Raw genomic sequence first — 20,370 nt, 5'->3', positions numbered from 1 at the left:
CAGGCGTGTTAAAGTGGCGGTGGTCCTATTCTTTATCTGAAGGAGTTCGTGGTTTACTGCATCACCTATTTTTTCAATTTGGTAAAGCAAAATGGATATAATTACTTGGGGTGAATTTGTAATAAGTATGATAATTGTTGAGTTAATCGATCGATGGAATCGGCCAAGAGGGGGGTGAATTGGCAATAAAAATTTTGGTGGAAGCTTTTGCAGAAAATTGAAAGTAATTGCAGAGCGATTTACAGTGGTTCGACTTTATCAACCAAAGTCTACATCCACTACCTTAGCTATCCACACTAAGGATTTTCCAACAAATTCACTAATTTGTTCTTTCTTTTGAGGCCAAAGAGATAACCTTACAACTCCCTCAAGAATATACCACAATTCTTGAGAACACTCTTTTCTCAAAGAGAAGATTAAAATTTGCAAACTTACATGAAAAACCTCACAAGGCAAATATGTTTACACAATTCTAGAACAAAGAAAGAACACTTAAGAATAAATACAATTGAGCACAATAAGTGTTCTTGAAAGCAAAATGAATATTGAATGAAAAATAGGCTTGAAATGCACAAACTTGAGGTTTGATGCTTTCTCTTTGATTCTCTCTTGATTCTAGTTGCTTGTTGTTTCTTGTTGTTGATCAATGGCTTTTAAGCTTGTTTAAATACACCTTCAAATGATTCTGAACGTTGGAGATGATTAGTGGAGTCAATAGAGTCGTTTAAGTGTGAAAACAATTAATTAAAGCAGTTGGGAGTGTCAGTGCATCGATGCATACCCATGGTGCATCAGTGTAAAATTCAAATATTTTGACCGTTAGACCCTTAGTGCATCGGTTCACTAAGAGTGCATCGATGCATCAAGTGTATTCAATGTTTCAAAATAGCCAGAGTGCATCGATGCATCAAATGCATTCGATGTTTTCATTAAAATCCTCAGTGCATCGGTGCATGGTAAGTGCATCGATGCATGAAATACATTCGATGTTCAATTTAATTCATGGTGCATCGATGCATGGATTGGTGTATCGGTGCATCACTCTGAAAAATTGATTTTAGGCTTGAATTTGGTTCAAAATACTTTGTGAAAATTGTTTCAAAAATATATTAAGTATAAAACACAATTTTACACATTTAGTAAGATTTGAAATTGATCTTAAAAGACTTGGAGTAATAATTTGATATTCGATTAATTGAATCGAATTATACTTTAGAAAATCATTTGTAAAATCTTAAAATTCATTTAAACTAATTTGTTATATCGAAACAAAAATATTTTCAACAATCTCCCCCTTTTTGATATAACAAAACATTTGTGTTAATTTAAGATTTTCTAAAAATTTGAAATCAATTTTGAAAAATTACTCCCCCTTACTATAACACTTCTCCCTTTTAATTTTTTTTTAACACTTAACATTTCTCCCCCTTTTTGTTAAATCAAAAAGACTTAAAAATCGATTTAAACAAGGTTTTAAAAAAATAGCCAGTTGATATATATATATATATATATATATATATATATATATATATATATATATATATATATATATAGCTTAAGCTGCTAAGATCATAATCAAAAGAGAGATTAGCCATTAGTTTCATAATCAATATTCATAATAAAATGTGAAATGGTAAATTGGTCATATTTCAACTAAAAAGTAAATGATGCATATATGGAAACAAAATAAAAGTTCACATATCCATCAAACAGACATCCAACAATGAAAAAAGACAATCCAAAATGTTTTAACAATTTAAATTCAAGTTCAACCCAAAAACAATCAAAGCAAAATAAGTCTATTCATCCATCGAAGGATCGGGAGGAGGAGGAGGGTAACGAGCTCTCATCTCAAGCATGAGTGCATCCAAACGATCATTCATATCTTGTTGTCGAGCTCCCAAGGTAGAGAGTTGGGACTCAATGAATGTGAAGCGTGAATCCATGGATGCATACCGTAAATCAAATGTCTCCAAAAATGAACGAAAATATGGAGGCATTTGATCTTCTTGTGGAGTTGGTTCCGGTGCAGGCTCGTCATCAGGTACATGATCATCGATGTCTTACATAAGTTGTTGAAATTCAAGATCATCGTTAGAAGATGGAGCCGGAGGAGGAGGAGGAGCATGAGAGGAGCTAGGAGCAGCTGGTGAGGAACTAGCTCCCGGAGTTTGCTTTCCGGGTCTAAAAACCCATTGACCGGTTACCTCATCTTGTTTCCAATCCGCTTTCTTCAAGGATGTGAGATTGATTTGATTTTGGAGTGAGATAGGATTGTCGAGAGAGACTTATAGACCAAGTTTGATAAAGAGATTACTAAGAAGACATCCATAAATCAATGTTTCAACATGTTTTGAAGGAACAATGTTTACGATGTCCACTAGTTGACTGAATATAATGTGGGGCATATTTATTTTGATTTTATTTTTAACACAATACATCCACCATAAATCCCTAGCATGAAGTGTGGAGTACCTACCTCCGGATGGTATAAACCACAAAGAGATCATCAAATGGAGAAAATGATCATGATGAGATCATAGAGTACTAACACTGGAGTTTGGAACATAGGGATATTCCATTTTCATTCTCATTATATACACCACTATCATCTAACCCAAATCGAAAAGCTATAGTCTCGGGGTCAATATTAATATATTGGCCTAAAAGATAGGATCTAATGGCTATAGTTCCACATTGAGTTTCATTTTGAATACACACCGCATTGGAATAGAAAATGCGGACCAATTGTTGATAGACGATAGGTTTAAGCTAAAACAATTTATCAAACTTCCAAGCTTTAAGAATCGGAAGGTATTCGAAGTCAATGTCAACCATGGTTTGAAGCGAATGAATACGCTCTTCGCGAATTCTATAAGTTTGGAAAGAATTTATGTACCTAGAGTACAATTCGTCTCTACGACGCTCAGGCATGTTAAAACAAGATCCTAATAGAGTTGAAGGTGGAGGAGGAACTGGATTAGGAGGTTGGTTTGAACGAGAACGACTTGACGAAGTCGTAGGGCGTTTGGGATTAGACATTGTTTAGGAATCAAAAAACGGAATATAACCTGCAAATTGAAACACATGTATGCACAATAATCAATCCCAAAACTCAATTGAGTCCTCAATAATTCAAGGTTCTCTAAATCGAATCCTAATGGGCAAGGTTTTGAAAACTGTAAAATAATATTTGTAAAATCATAATATGTATAGTTTTCATGAAAACAACATAATTAAATCAAAAACATCAAATTTAAAAATTTATTTCAGATTTTTGATTTTTTTATTATTTCAAAAAATTACAAATTTATTTAAAATTTATGAGTTTTTGATGAAATTAGTTGTAAAAACTAGTTTTTAATCATCAAACAATCAATGCCCGATATAATGTTCATCCTAGAACTAATTAAAACTAGTCCTAAGATCAAAAATCAATAAAATAGAGTTTTTAGAAAAGTTTACCTTGAAATTTCGGATTGAGAGGGACGTATTGATGTTTTGCACGATTTGATGATAAATGCAGGATTAGGAGTTGAAAATCTCGAATATTCCGACAAATTTTCGTTGATTTTGAGCAAGAGGAGAGTTTAGAGTAGAGGAGAGGCGTACGGCTAGAGAGGTTATAGTTTTAGGTTTTGAAACTAATGAGAAAAATAAGCCTTTTTAACCTAAAACCCGACGGATGCATCGATGCATGACCCTGTGCATCGATGCACATTCAAGGCGTGCATCGGTGCATCAATATGGTGAATCGATGCACATTCAAAGGATGCATCGATGCATTGTTAAGTGCATCGGTGCATGAAGCACAAAAATGTCAAAAAATCCGTTTTAAACACTCAAAATGCTAAATTAATTAGCTCTAGTGGTATTGGCAACTCATATATTAAAAATTAATCATGTTCAATCAATCAAATTAATATTTAAACAACATTTGAACATAAAATTAATTTTCATCAAGCAACATAAACTCCCCCTAAAAATTACAATTATAAGAATTTTTCATTTATTCTTAAAAATGCTAAAATTATTTTAAACACTAAGTGAAGATAGGTTGGTCAAACCTAATTCTCTCCTAAGTGTCCAAAATCTTTCCTTGTCTAAAGGCTTTGTAAAGATATCCGCTAATTGATGCAAAGTATCAACAAATTCTAGAACTACATCTTCCTTAGTGACATGGTCTCTAATGAAGTGATGTCTTATTTCAAATATGCTTAGTTCTAGAGTGTTGGATGGGATTTTTAGTGAGACAAATAGAACTAGTATTGTCACACTTGATAGGAATGGTACCTACTTCAATTCCATAATCAAAAAGTTGTTGTTTCATCCATAAAACTTGTGCACAACAACTACCAGCTGAAATATATTCGGCTTCAGTGGTAGATAATGCAACACAATTTTGTTTCTTTGAAAACCAAGAAATCAACATATTTCCAAGGAATTGGCAAGTACCGGAGGTGCTTTTCCTATCTAATTTGCATCCTCTATAATCCGCATCAAAAAAGGCATGCAAGGTAAAGCTAGAGTCTCTAGGATACCAAAGTCCTAAACTAGGAGTGTCCTTAAGGTATCTAAAGATTCTCTTAACACCTAGTAAATGTGATTCATTAGGGCATGATTGAAATCTAGCACATAAGTAAACACTAAACATAATGTCCGGTCTACTTGCAGTTAGATAAAGTAGAGATACAATCATTGACCTATATAATTTAACATCTACACATTTACCTCCTTCATCTAAGTCAAGCTTTGTTGAAGAGCTCATTGGAGTGTCATGAGGTTTGCCATTTTCCAGTCCAAACTTCTTGAGCATATCTTTGACGTACTTAGCTTGATTGATGAGGATGCCATCTTTTCTTTTCTTGATTTGGAGTCCCAAGAAAAATGAGAGCTCCCCCATCATGCTCATTTCGAATTCGCTTTGCATTAGCTTAGAAAATTCTTGGCAAAGAACATCATTATTAGAACCAAATATTATATCATCAACATAAATTTGAACTACTAATAAATCTTTACTTTTATGCTTTAAAAACAATGTAGTGTCAACCTTCCCTTTTGAAAAACCTTTTTCAATTAAAAAATTTGACAATCTTTCATACCAAGCTCTAGGAGCTTGTTTTAAACCATAAAGTGCTTTTGTCAATTTAAGAACATAATCCGTAAATTTTGAATCTTCAAAACCTGGAGGTTGTTCCACATACACTTCTTCTTTTATAAAACCATTTAAAAATGCACTTTTAACATCCATTTGATATAATTTAAATTCATGAAAACATGCAAATGCTAATAACATTCCAATTGCTTCCATCCTAGCTACGGGAGCGTATGTTTCATCATAGTCTATGCCCTCTTCTTGAGTATACCCTTGAGCAACAAGTCTAGCCTTGTTTCTCACTATATTACCACTCTCATCAAGCTTATTCCTAAATACTCATCTAGTACCTATAGTAGATTTATTACTAGGCCTTTTAACTAATGTCCATACTTTACTTCTCTCAAATTGATTTAACTATTCTTGAATAACCATAATCCAATGTTCATCATTTAATGATTCTTTAATATTCTTAGGCTCTATGCATGAAATAAATGCAACATAATTACAAATATTTCTAAGAGAAGATCGAGTTGTTACCTCTTTGGATGGATCACCTATAATCTCACCATCCTTGACATAGTTGTACTTTCTTGGATAAGATACTTCCCTTTCTTCAATGGTTGGATTCTCAAGAGGATCTTGAGTTTCCTCATCTTTCGTTTCTTCCTTTGATGATGATTCTCCAACGTCATGTCTAACTTTATTTTCTTGTACAATACCTACATCATCATTAACATAAGAATCCTTCCTCGGAAGGATATTATCATCGAAAACAACATGTATAGACTCTTCTACAACTAAAGTTCTTTTATTAAATACTCAATAAGCTTTAGAATTTCAGGAATAACCCAGAAAAATTCCTTCATCACTTTTAGCATCAAATTTGCCAAGGTTTTCTTTACCGTTGTTTAAAACAAAACATTTACATCCAAAAAGATGAAAATAGCTAATGTTAGGCTTTTTATTTTTGAAAATTTCATATGGAGTTTTCTTTAAAATTAGCCTAATCATTACTCGATTTACAATATAACAAGCGGTATTTGTGGCTTCCGCCCAAAAATATTTTGGCAAATTATTTTCACAAAGCATGGTTCTAGCCATTTCTTCTAAAGTTCGATTTTTCCTCTCAACAACTCCATTTTGTTGAGGGGTTCTAGGTGCTGAAAAATTATGGCTAATACCATTAGAATTACAAAACTCATTAAATCCAAGATTTTCAAATTCAGTGCCATGATCACTTCTAACACTAGTGATAGAGTAACCTTTTTCGTTTTGGATTACTTTTGAAAATGTGATGAAATTTTCTAATGCTTCATCTTTAGTACTTAAGAATAGAACCCAAGTATATCTAGAATAGTCATCTACCAAGACAAATGCATATTGTTTTCCACCCAAGCTAGTAGTCCTAGTTGGCCCAAAAAGATCTATATGGATCAATTGTAATACTCTACTAGTTGACACATCATTAATGGATTTAAAAGAAACTAGCTTTTGTTTTCCTTTAGCACAAGCATCACATATTTTATCATTATCAAATTTTAGTTTAGGCAGCCCTCGAACCAATTTTCCTTGAACTAACCGTTGCAAAACACTCATGCTAGCATGTCCTGGTCTCCTATGCCATAACCAACTATCATGCTCTTCCTTAGCAACTAGGAATAAATTAGTCATTTATATAGAGTCTAAATGCACCATGTATATGTTTCCTATTCTATGACCAACAAGCATAATCCTATTAGATGCAATGTCAATGACTTTACAACCATTAGTTTCAAATATGACATTGAATCCCTTATCACATAATTGACTAATACTCAAGAGATTATGCTTTAATCCATTCACATATAACACATTTTTAATTTGTATGGAAGAGGTATTACCTATTGTACCTATACCTTCAATATGACCTTTTGAATTATCACCAAAAGTCACTTCTCCTCCATTTTTGGCGTTAAGCTCTATGAACCGGTTTTTGTCCCCGATCATATGTCTCGAGCATCCACTATCAAGGTACCATGAATTTGGATTTGTTTCCCGTGCCTTGTAGCAAAGCTCCTTTTCCTACAAACATAGATTAATTTCTAATTTTTGGTACCCAAATTCTTTTGGGTCCATATTTATTAGTTTCTAAAATCCTTGTCCCCTTTGGTATCCATTTATGAAGGACATCATTATCTTTAGTAATAATGAATTCTTTAGGAACCCATATACTCCTAACAATTTTACCATTCAAGGTTAGTTGAGGACTTCTATGATTGTAGCTTCTAAAACTTTTCTTAACAAAGTTGGATTTTGAATTCTCACCTTTTTCAAAACTTTTTGTTCCAACCTTATTAAAAGAAGTTTTAAGATCATCAATCTTCTTTTGATGATCATCATGAACTTTTGAAAGTAAGTTATGCAAATCAATATTTTTCTTTTTAAAATCATTAATTTTGATTTGCAATTCTTTGATCTTACTTTCAAGCTCATTGTTGGTCTTGGATATAAGACTATTTTCGTTTTTCAATTTTGAAATATCATTTTTGTATTTTGGAAATAGAGTCTTATAATCCGAAGCCAACCCATTATAATCCTCTAATAACTCATCATAAGATAATTCATCTAAATCAAATGAGTTAGAGGTTACCTTAGAATCTTCCCCGATAGCCATCAAGCACAAGTTTGCAACTTCTTATTCCTCTTCATCGGAACCTTCTTCATCGCTCCATGTAGCTATATGAGCCTTGTGCTTCTTTTTGGATTGACCCTTTTTCTTCAATTGTGGGCAATCATATTTGACATGCTCAAGCATTTTGCATTCATAGCAAATGATCGGGTCTTTCTCCTTCGATTCAGTTTTGATGCCTTCATGACGTTTGAATTTTCTTCCTCTGTTGGGCATCATCAACTTTATGAATCGTTTGGCAAATAATGTCATTTCCTCGTCATCATCATCGTCATTCGAATCACTCTCATCTTTTGTGGATTTGAGAGCAACTCCAATGATTTTCTTCTTATCCTTCTCCTTCTCCTTTGGTGTCTCATCAATCTTATCGAGGTCTAATTCATCTTCAAGCATCATTTCATGAGTGAGAAGGGAACCGATTAGTTCTTCAAGAGTTAAGGACGTTAGATCCTTAGACTCGATGATTGCCGTCTTCTTTGATTGCCACTATTTTGGAAGGAAGTAGACTAACTTTCTCACAAGCTTTTCATTTGAAATGATTTCTCCATATGATTTGAGACCATTGACAATCGTTGAAAATCTATCCGTCATAGCTTTGATATCTTCATTTGGTTTCATCCTGAAATTTTCATAGCTATGCGTTAGAATACTAATTTTAGATTTCTTTACCTCATCGGTACCTTCATGAGTGACTTGAAGTTTGTCCCATATTTCTTTGGCGGTTGTACAAGATGAAACTCTTCCGTATTCATCTGGTCCAAGAGCACAAAATATGATATGGATGGCTTTGGAGTTGAGCTGGAACATTTTTGTCTCTCATTCACTCCACAATCTTGGATGAGTGAGAGGATTGATGTATCCTTCTTCTACGACATTTTATGATCTCATGTCACTTGCTTGAATGAAGTACATCATCCTATTTTTCCAATAGGCATAGTTAGCCCCATTGAAGAAAGGAGGCTTGTTGACGGGCATCGAATCAAGACCGGAGTCGTAATTTGAAGCGGAGGCCATTGATGACTTGATAATCGATGTAACTCTTCCCGAATCGACTCAAGAGGCGATTAAACCTTCAAATGAGTGAGGCTCTGATACCAATTGTTGAGTAAATCGATCGATGGAATCAGCCAAGAGGGGGTGAATTGGTAATAAAAAATTTGGTGGAAGCTTTTGCAGAAAATTGAAAGTAATTGCACAGCTATTTACAGTGGTTCGACTTTATCAACTAAAGTCTATGTCCACTACCTTAGCTATCCACACTAAATATTTTCCAACAAATTCACTAATTTGTTCTTTCTTTTGAGGCCAAAGAGATAACCTTACAACTCCCTCAAGAATATACCCCAATTCTTTAGAACACTCTTTTCTCAAAGAGAAGATTACAAATTTGTAAACTTACAAGAAAAACCTCACAAGGCAAATATGTTTGCACAATTCTAGAACAAATAAATAACACTTAAGAATAAATACAATTGAGCACAATAAGTGTTCTTGAAAGCAAAATGAATATTGAATGAAAAATAGGCTTGAAATGCACAAACTTGAGGTTTGATGCTTTCTCTTTGATTCTCTCTTGATTCTAGTTGCTTGTTGTTTCTTGTTGTTGATCAATGGCTTCTAAGCTTGTTTAAATACACCTTCAAATGATTATGAACGTTGGAGATGATTAGTGGAGTCAATAGAACCGTTTAAGTGTGAAAATAATTAATTAAAGCAGTTGGGAGCGTCAGTGCATCGATGCATACACATGGTGCATCAGTGTAAAATTCAAATATTTTGACCGTTGGACCCTTAGTGCATCGGTGCACTAAGAGTGCATCGATTCATGGCTGGTGCATCGATGCATCAAATGTATTCGATGTTTTCATTAAAATCCTCAGTGCATCGGTGCATGGTAAGTGCATCGATGCATGAAATGCATTCGATGTTCAATTTAATTCATGGTGCATCGATGCATGGATTGGTGCATCGGTGCATCACTCTAAAAAATTGATTTTAGGCTTGAATTTGGTTCAAAATACTTTGTGAAAATTGTTTCAAAAATATATTAAGTATAAAACACAATTTTACACATTTAGTAAGGTTTGAAATTGAACTTAAAAGACTTGGAGTAATAATTTGATATCCGATTAATTGAATCGAATATACTTTAGAAAATCATTTGTAAAATCTTAAAATTCATTTAAACTAATTTGTTATATCGAAACAAAAATGTTTTCAACAATAATGTAGTCCTTTAGGGGGAAAAAGGGAAAAAAATAATATATCAAGGAACCTTGTATAAGAGGATGAAGAAGAAAGAAATGAAGGTGAATAAGAATAACGAAAGGAAGCATCGGAACTTTCGATTCAAGTGAACGAAAGGAAGCATCGACACTTTTGATTCAAGTCGAACGGAATGAAGCATCGGCACTTTCGATTCAAATCGAACGGAAGGAGGCGTCGCATTTTCGATTCAAGTGTTCATCTTTTCATCAAGATTATTGTGAAAGTAGGGAGAATGTTAGAAATTAGTTGTAATTAGTTTTTAGAGCTCGCTGTGTACTTGCTTGTACTCTAGTATAGCTAGTAATAGTTGGTTAGCTTTGACACCACAAAGCTATTAGTTTGTTAGCAGATTTGTTAACTTAACATACTTGTTAACTTAACATACTTGTTTTATGAGCTATAAAAAACAGTGTATTAGCAAGTGTGTTAATCAATGAATTCAGTCTATTTTTCAGCATATACATTTTACAATACTAGAACACTTCCTCTCGTGAAAGTCTATGCATGAGATCCTCTCTAGGTCGACTGAATTCTTGTAGAGTCGTAGCATTCATAGGGTGTTGAAGTAAAGTGTTAAGCCGGTGACGTAATGCATGGATCCCATTTTAATTTTCTACACGTTTATCTTGTTGGCATTCATAAAGTTGAGCACCAACTGCATTGATTTTTGATGTGGTGGGGCCGGAAGAAGCACTTCGTGCAGCTTAGACTCTTTGCAAACAATCGGCTTCATCTTTCCAACAATCTTCAAACCCAAAAAAATCAGCCCGTCGCGGGGAAAGAAGTGGTGCAGAGGGTGAAGTATCCAGCAAAATAAAGCAATGGTCAGAAGTATGCATAAATTCACTGATCACAAAGCAGTTGGAGTAACGAGATAGTCAGGATGGGTTCCCTACAAACCAATCAAACCGCTCAGTGATCCTGACAGAAGTAGAACTTCCTTTGTACCAGGTAAGCCATCCCCTATTAGATCGAATATCCCAAAGGTTATTTCTATTAAGGCATTCCCGAAAAGCAGACATATCAGCCCATGATCTCCGTCCCCTTCCTGATTTTTCCGTTTCAAGAAGAATTTCGTTAAAATGTCCACCCAATAACCACAGAAGACTAGAGTGCGATTGAAGGGTGTCGAGTAAGGACCATGTTTCAAAATGACGACGCCAGTCACTATTGCCATGTAAACTACTGAATAAAGGTATTGTCCTCCACATGGACTACAACATCGATATGTGCACAGAGTAGGAAAGAAGATCAACTTGAATCGAAGATTTAAGCCCAGTACAACACCAAACCACTGCATCCTGGTGTACTTGGTGAACAAATGCAACCCACCATCTTCAGAAGATTTTTAAGTGATTCCGTCCGCGAAGATTGGAGGCAAGATTCGTAGAGGAACAATAGCTTAGGATCTTTTCGAGCAACTAGGTGCTCCAAAGATTGAACAGTTCGAGGGTTCTCAAGCCCCTGACGGTTTCAGCTTAAGATTTTCATAATGATCGGTGGGTTGATCCTCAGCCTCCGCCGAAACAAGAGTATCGGGGTGAGTATCATTGGTCACCGAAGAGGACCGAGATAGCTTTGTCGGACGTGAACGGACGCGCTTAGAAGGAGTAGCACCCTTACTTGATGTATTGGTCGCCGCAGAACATTTAAAGGATCTCACAATCTTAGAACGTGGCCCTGTGGATTTTCCATTAGAAATTGTAGGAGCGGGTTGTATGCCAAGTATGACCAAACTAGAGGATCCCAATTTATCATACTGATTAGTAACAGTAGAGACAACCTGTGATGGAGATGGTTGTGATGCAGCCATTGGAGTAGGTGTAGCTGCTTGATGTTTAGGAATTAATACCACCATGCCAGTCCAAGGTCGAACAGAAGGTCCTTGGTCTGGAGGGGAAGGTACACGAAGCCAATCCCCAAACTGATAGTCAGTAGACGAAGTGTCTCCAGCACGGGGACAAGAGGTTAAGACATGATCGATGATACCACACCGAAAGCAGAAATTTGGCAGCCTCTCATATTTCAGCATACACAACATGGGATTCCCATTCTGGCATCGATCAATCTCAAGACAACTACGAAGAGGTTATAAGATGTTAATAATCACTCGGACACGAAGATACGAACCCAATCTGCCTGCACTCAATCGTAGATCGATAGCAACAGGTGTGCCTAGATGAGCACCAATGAGTCGACCCATGGACTCATTCATCCATCCGAGGGGAACCTCATAGACACGAACCCATATGGGAAGGTGAGTGAAGTCAAAATCACGTAAGTTGCAGTGTGAATCATACGGAGCAAGAGCGAAAAAATTGCCATTAAAGAACTAGGGTGAGCGATCAAGGACAAACCGTTGTGCCTCCTCCGAATGAAAGAATATCATAAAGTGTTTGTCACTTGCGAATAAATCGCCATTAAAGTACCAGGGTGAGCGATCAAGTTATAATCTTTATTATATATATTATCGAAGAAAAACTAAAATATCCATAAAGTTGTCCTTGGATATATATTCATAAGATTTAACTATTGCATAGATAGACCAAAAGCACAAATATAAAACATAAGAGCCATGTTCCATACAGATAGACTTACACATATCTATCGTATGAGGCTTTATTTTGTCGCAGCAAGCATCAGATTATATCTTGAGTAGATGCAGTGGGACACATACATGCATCATGATCAAAAGTTCATCATCATGAGAAGAATCACTGCTGACAGAAACGAAATCCAACTGGATGCAACAACATCATTGCACTACTAGTGTAGCTCGTCTGGTTTAAAGCTGCAAACAACCTCATTTTGTTAGCGTTCGTTTTGTATTTAGGAAGCAGAAAGAAAATGGTTACCGGAAAGGATGTTGCAGGCTTCGTTAATGGCGTTATAGATATGTAGAGGCTGGGCTCTGTTGGTAAAGTGGAAGCTTCTTTTGACGGAATGAATGCATCGAAGCACACCCTTGGTGCGATTACCGCACCCTCGCTACGCACAGTAGTCTTTTATTTGGCTTTCGTCAACCTCGATCACCCCGTCCAGCTTTAATAACTCCTTCCCTCTGCATCCGCTACTTTTCTGCCACAGCAGTCCAACCCAAAATATATTATATTTTTATATGTAAAGGTATAAAATTATACAGTACTATAACACCTCTGCAGATATCCTTAAAAAACAATCAAACTTTCATCAACAAATATTTCCGGAGATATTACTCTACTTTTGGAAATATCTTCCGCTGGATCATTCGTTAGAGTCCATAGTCCATACCTAGTCTTTTGACATACATTTGACTTTCATATTTGTACAATATATGAGTTTTTTAACAAACATGATGATTTTAGATCTGATGACGCCAGTTATTTTATAATCAGAGTTTTCATACTTTGAGAAAAGATTGAGAAAGGAACTATCGTTTTTTCTTCTGGATAATTCATCTTTTCTCCCATGTTATTTTCTCTTTCTTTCTTTTAGAGAGAATGACCAGTTAACGGTTATCCTTACGCCAACTGCGACTCTTCGTCTAAATCAAAAGAAATGAACCTATGGTCCACACAATAAACTTACTTCCGTCAACGAATACTTTCGGATCCATCGATGATGTTTGTACATTCTAAAAACCAAAACAAATACATAGACAAGGATGGGAACTGGAACGTAAGAACCTCGTTTCTGATTAAACACTCCAGCCCCAGAATGGACTCAAAGTGATGTTTTTGGATATCAATCTGGTTTGCAAGCAGAAACATATATCCGTTAGATTATGGAAGCCAATTTAATTAATTAAATTCTCACCTGATAAAATATACAAAATTTGTAAAGCTAAACAACGACTTAATAATTAGTACAACACAAATGATGGGCTAATTAATGGTGTATTTGGAATGCTTATGAACAAATAAGAGAGTTAATTTGTGCTGCAGCATGGCCAAGCAGAAGCAAGAGAATCCACACACCGAATAACCTGCAGTTTTCCATGAATTTAATATGCTAGATTGTTCTTGGTTTGGTTAACACCCACCTCCCCCGTAATTAATAGGGGTGAGTGAGTTAACTTTGGACAGCATTGTAATATGAGGAATATAATTTTGTTATTTCGAGCATATATATATATGAGATAACTACGGTTGTGACAAGAACAAGAAAATCTAAACTAAACAAACCCCAATTAACATCATTTTCCTCGTAAAATCAAACCCATCATACATCAATTTCGGATTATTCCATCAAGAATTATGAGGCGCAACTTAGTTGGGATATTGTTGTTCTCACGTGGTTTTGAATAAAATTACATGAAAATTAACAATCTAGCATAAGTACAGAGTCCAAACATGTTATGAAAAAATAATACAAGGTAATATGTCCATGAAGAAAGAATAAGAATTTGAATCCCGACATTTATAAACAAAGTAAATCGGATGGAAAGAATCACCTCATACTAACCTATTATTAGGAGTCTTTTGAATTAGTGACGGATTTAGAAATTTATAAACATAATTTAAAATTTTAATATATGTTATTTCAAAATATTGGATATGCAATTTTTTCTTACGTTTTCCTTCTCTTAACACTTTAAGCTAGTATTTATATTTTTTACAAAATAATGGGATGCACTTCCTCTCCAGGGAGCAAAGTGCATTCGCCTCTGCTTTGATATCTCACAAAAATATAAAATATTTGGTTAATATTAATAAAAAATAGCAACAAATGTAACATGATCGAAGATATACTTTGAATTTATAATAAGTTATTCAGTACGAGATCGTGCCTAAAATAAAAGAGGTTTGTTTTTGTTCCAACAAAATAAATGGACTTTAATATAAAATAAAAAAGAATAAATTTGAGATCTCATCGGATGGATCTCCTTTGTATTAAGAAAAAGACATTGAAGAAGAGAGAAGCACAATCCAATAAAAAATAGCAGTCCACATGGATGATTGACTAAAGATTAAGTTGCAGCGTTGACTGAAGCCGCCGCTTTGAGTAGAAAGGCAAAGAGAAGAGTAGGCGTGGAGAAAAATGGGCAGTGATCACTTTCCAATGCAAACACTAGAGAGGGCGGCCACCTTTTCACCATCGCCTCCTGTTGTTCTCGCTTCAACACTCGATCTTGCAATGTCTTTATATACACTCTTGGCACGCTCTCCGCCTTGACTCCCTCCGTAAACCGAAGACCGACTAATGGTCTCAAAGGTCCCGGTCGCATCAGCATCACTGCCAAAGTCGAGTCCTGATGATGACCATCATATTTCAAGTCCCTCACTATCATTATGATGATGATGATGTTATTAATTAATCTGTGCTCACCTCTTTAGAGCTTAAATGATAAAGAATTTTGCGTTGAAACTCCTCCTTGATCATCATGCTGGTAGCGGGCTGGTCAGCTCCTAGACCATATATTTTCTTACATACATCACCATACATGGATAAATCTGGATCTCCCTGCATGCTTCAGTTTGATCAACATAGATCATATGCTAGATTTCACCATTAATTTTCCACTATTAATTTCTCTTTTAAACATATATATGTATTTATGTATGTAAAAGTGTGAATTGAAGGAAACTTAAAACGATACACATGCTTCACATTAATAACTTATTATACCATATTACATATTAGTGGGAGTGAAAGCCGGGAATTACATCTCTTTTCTTCAAATCCTACTCTAAATCTATAAGAACTTATTGAATGGTCTCAATGATAAAAAAATATTGTTTTTTATAGGACCTAAACTCAAGAAATTGCATCTATCTGTGCATTGTCAATAAATTAAAAAAAATCTAAACATATATTTCCTGGACTATTAAAAAAATTTCAAATCTATTTAAATATAAACCTTAGAAATTTATAATATAATATTAATTCATGTAACATAAAATTTCTCAAATCAATCCCACACTCCTCGAATCTTCTCTGGCCTTAAAAGTTGAATCTATCCACAGATGTTGAGCATTAAGTAGTGGTAATCACTTTCTTATTGATGACACAACTCAAGGATGCACAAATTAGCTAAAGAGATAAAGCTGATGAAGAAGCAAACCTGTTTGATAATAAATTTATGCATATAAAGATGGGTAAAAACAAGAGAGAATGAATATTATCTATAAAATGAGAGAAGAAATGTAATTACATCTTCATAATCTTGGGGGGTAACAAACCCATGTTTGAGCATAGTAGCACCAACATAAATGGCCATACGAATTTTGTTAGCAAACTTGTGTATGGCATAGGTTAAGCTTTGACCTCCAGAACTGTGTCCGACCAGTATCACCTGCCTTCGCCAAAACTAATTAACTAATAATATACATATTAGCAAATTCTTTAAGAGTAGTAGTGGTGGTGCTGAAGTTTACCTTTTGATTCTGAGGTAGGTTGGAGAGGAGGTTAATCAAGGGTTTGTTGTAGTCTTGGAAAGTGAAGATGGTGTTGGGATCGGATGGATCTATGCCCGAACCTTTAAGGTCAATACAGCTGACCTTGTGGTCCGATGCTTCCAGCAGACTCCTGATTTTGTACCAGCACCAGGCTCCATGGCTAAACCCATGCACCATAACAAAGTGAAACTTTTCACTTGTCTCGCTCATCTCTCGATCTGTTCTGTTCTGCTCTGCTCACTTTCTTAAAGAAAGACAGGTGCCTCTGCTTGCTTGCTTGCTACTTTCTTCACCTGTTGCTTAAACTTATCTCTCTCTTCTGTTTATTTCTTATTGGCTATAGCCTATAGGCATAGCTTAACTACTCTGTCCAGACTGTAGGTGATAGATGCAAATAAGGTAGCGTTTGATTCGGTGGAATATTTATGAGGGAAATTATTCGTAGACATGTCAAATGAATTTGATTTTAGTAATGTAAAATAACAGGATTGTATTTTTATTTTTTTTACTTAATTTTAGTTTGTTTTATAAATTACATGTAGTAATATATTATAAAAATTTTAAAAAAATAAATTTTAATTTTATTGATTGATTATTCATTTCAATAAATTATAAAAATCATGCTAATAAACATTATAAGTTAAAATCATCCCAATTAGGGATGATCATGGGTCGGGTTTTTAGTCTACCGACTCGAGCGACCCGACCCGAGAACAAGGGAACCTCCATCCGAGACCCGACTCGACCAAAATAAAGTTTCACCCAACCCGACCCGAATATATGAATTAGAAACTCGATCCAACCCGAAAAATAAAAAATTATTTTTATTCAATAAAAACAATGACTTAATTGGAAAAAATATATATAGAGAGGGGTATTATTGTAATTATTCCTAAATATATAAGGTAAAATTATATTTTTTGGGTCGGGTCGGGTCGGTTATTTTTCACCCTAAACTCGAACCCGACCCGACTCGAATATCACACTTAAAAAAACTGACCCGACCCGAATATATGAATTATAAATCCGATCCGACCCGACCCGAAATAATAATAAAATTATTTTTATTCAATAAAAACAGTGACTTAATTGAAAAAATTATATATAGAGGGGTATTTTTGTAATTATTCCTAAATATATAAGGTAAAATTATATATATTTTCGGGTCGGGTATTTTTCACCTTAAACTCGTACTCGACCAGAATATCACACTTAAAAAAACCGACCCGACCCGACCAAAATAAAGTTTCACCCGACCCAACCTTAATATATGAATTAGAAACCTGACCCAACCTGAAATAATAAAAAAATATTTTTATTCAATATATGAATAAGTTACCGAAAGATTGCTGAGGGTGATTGTAATGAAAGGTAACCTAATTTAAAAACATGACCGATAATATTATAAAAATTATAATAATTTTTTATAGATTGTAATTTAAAATATTATTTTTTATATTTTTCGATGGAAAATATTCTTTATAATATTTTTGATTGATAATAAAAAATATTAATTTTTTATGTAATAATTTTGATTGAATCGAAAATATTAAAAAATTAATATTTTAGATTTATTTAATAAAAAATGTTATGATTTTTATAACATTAACATTAAAATATGTCTATTTTTTATCGTTCCTTAACCTTAAATTAATTTATCATTGGACGAAAATATTAGGTAGTGATAATAGGCAAATGTATACTCTAAAATCTAATTTTCTTTTACGATTAATTTTATTTATTTTAAAATTTCATTTATAATTTTTTTATAATTAATATATGCGTTCCTCCTCAAAATTAATTTTGAATATGCTACCGCAATTTTTATTTTTTATTTTTTCATTTGCTTAAAATTTAAATGTCCAAATTCAAAGTTGTTTTCGGTATTCTTTCTCTAAATATTAATAAGCTTTGGTAGAGCACAAGGTTCTTAACCTTGAGGTCGTGGGATCGAGTCCCACGGAGGGCATTTCATAATTCGGATGTCTCTTACGGAAGCTGCTCTCAACCTGGTGTTGGGGGTAGCCTACTATCTTACCTCCCCTTACCCCATACATATGGGAAAAAGGGACAGCCAATCTATCTTAAAATGACCATCCAGCTTAGTTGGTAGAGCACAAGGTTCTTAACCTTGAGGTCGTAGGATCGAGTCTCACGGAGGGCATTTTATAATTCGGAGGTCTCTTACGGAAGCTGCTCTCAACCTGGTGTTGGGGGTAGCCTACTATCTTACCTCCCCCTTGTAGAGCACAAGGTTTTTAACCTTGAGGTCGTGGGATCGAGTCCCATGGAGGGCATTTCATAATTCGAAGGTCTCTTACGGAAGCTGCTCTCAACTTGGTGTTGGGAGTAGCCTACTATCTTACCTCCCCCTTACCCCCATACATATGGGAAAAAGGGACATCCATTTTTTAATGAGGATAAATATCAAACTACATACAAAACTAACTTTTACAATGAAATCAATTATACGTATTTCAAAAAATAAATTTAATAAGAGGATATCAAGGCCAAATTGGCCCATTACAGCTGCCGCGCAAAATTTTAGCCCATTAGAGCACCCAAATATTTAATTTGGGATCTATGACAAATTGAATAGTCCTTATGAAACTCGTCACGCCGACGTAACGAGTTTAATGAATCGTGTCAGGTAGGTCCTACTGTCTGATTAAAAATATTCTTGAGGGACTCGTCAAATAAATTTTTTATTTTGTAATTTTTAAAAGAAAATGAAAAAAATAATATTTTAATGCCATGGAACTCGTCACGCCGGCATGACAAATTCTAACGGGTATAATTTTCAAATTTTTGACCGTTGGATTGATCGTTGTTAAATGGTCGAATTTTGTTTAAAATTTCAATGGAAATTTTATAAGTACATAGTATCGGTACCATTTCAGTATACTAGAATTGCATTGACTCAAAACAGAAAGAGTAGTATCTGTACCATAACTAAGAGTATCAGTACTACAACTCAAAGTAGTATCGATATAATATATGGTATCGGTACCATTTTTGCATTATGTTTTGATAGTATCTGTACTGCCTCAGCAATATCGGTATTACTTCATTATTTTGGGTTTCAGTATCGATATATGTATCAACACTTCTTTAACAGTGTCAATACTTTTATAGCAGTATCGGTACTATTATATTTAAAAATCATTTTTGACTCGATTAAAGTTCGAAACCCTTAGTAAAAATTATTTCAAAATCTTTTCCAGTATAAGACTCAAATTTTTAGTAGAGTGAGGAGTAAAAATTGATGTTTTAACTTTAAAGAATAATTATATATGTTCGAATGATTGAATCGAATTTAATCTTAAAATTTATAAAAACTTATTAACAATTTTGTTTGGTATATCAAAATATCAAAGTGTTTTCAACAATCTCCCCCTTTTTTATATAACAAAACATTTTAAAAATTTTAAGATTTACTTTGAAAAATTACTCCCCGGTACTCTGACATTTATCTCCCTTTTTGTTAAATCAAAAAGACTCAATATGAATAAACAAGATATAAAATCCAGCTGTGAAGAACAAATGTGCCAAAATAGGTCAGGCAACATAAATAATATCCAAAATATAGTGGGCATGGTCATAAAGATAATAAGAGGTAACATAGTATTAAAAAAATGTAAAATATGATAAATATAAATCTGATAATCCAAAACATAATAGTATGATCGAAACCAAAATATCAAATGCGAAGAAATTCAAGGAAATTGAAAGTTCAAAGTATGACATTTGAAACACCAACAAAGAACAACTATCAAAATAACATGATCAATCATCCGATGGAGGATAAAGATCCGAATGAGGTGCACAGAAAGAGGCAACGTCTTGTGAAAGAGCATTGAGCCTATCCGTCATGGCATCGAATCGAGCTAGGGTATCGCGTTGCAGCTCGGTCAATTAAGTCCCCAAGGCAGTAAAATAGGACTCCATAGATGCAAACC

At 34.4% G+C, this 20,370-nt stretch overlaps 1 protein-coding gene across 1 annotated transcript; it reads right to left on the bottom strand.

Annotated features, from left to right (window-relative positions):
- Nucleotides 1-14,815: 14,815 nt before the first annotated feature.
- LOC120179218 (methylesterase 17-like) lies at nt 14,816-16,688 on the bottom strand. Its single transcript, XM_039184869.1, has 4 exons — nt 16,391-16,688; nt 16,168-16,308; nt 15,342-15,476; nt 14,816-15,264 (listed from the first exon to the last, which is right to left on the bottom strand). The coding sequence occupies exons 1-4, from the start codon at nt 16,619-16,621 to the stop codon at nt 14,983-14,985; spliced, it is 789 nt and encodes a 262-aa protein (XP_039040800.1). The 5' UTR covers nt 16,622-16,688; the 3' UTR covers nt 14,816-14,982.
- Between the last annotated feature and the right edge of the window lie 3,682 nt (nt 16,689-20,370).

The sequence above is a fragment of the Hibiscus syriacus genome, unplaced genomic scaffold (assembly GCF_006381635.1).
Source record: "Hibiscus syriacus cultivar Baekdansim isolate YM2019G1 unplaced genomic scaffold, ASM638163v2 tig00112408_pilon, whole genome shotgun sequence".
NCBI lineage: Eukaryota > Viridiplantae > Streptophyta > Magnoliopsida > Malvales > Malvaceae > Hibiscus > Hibiscus syriacus.
This window is presented reverse-complemented; position numbering and strand designations above follow the sequence as displayed.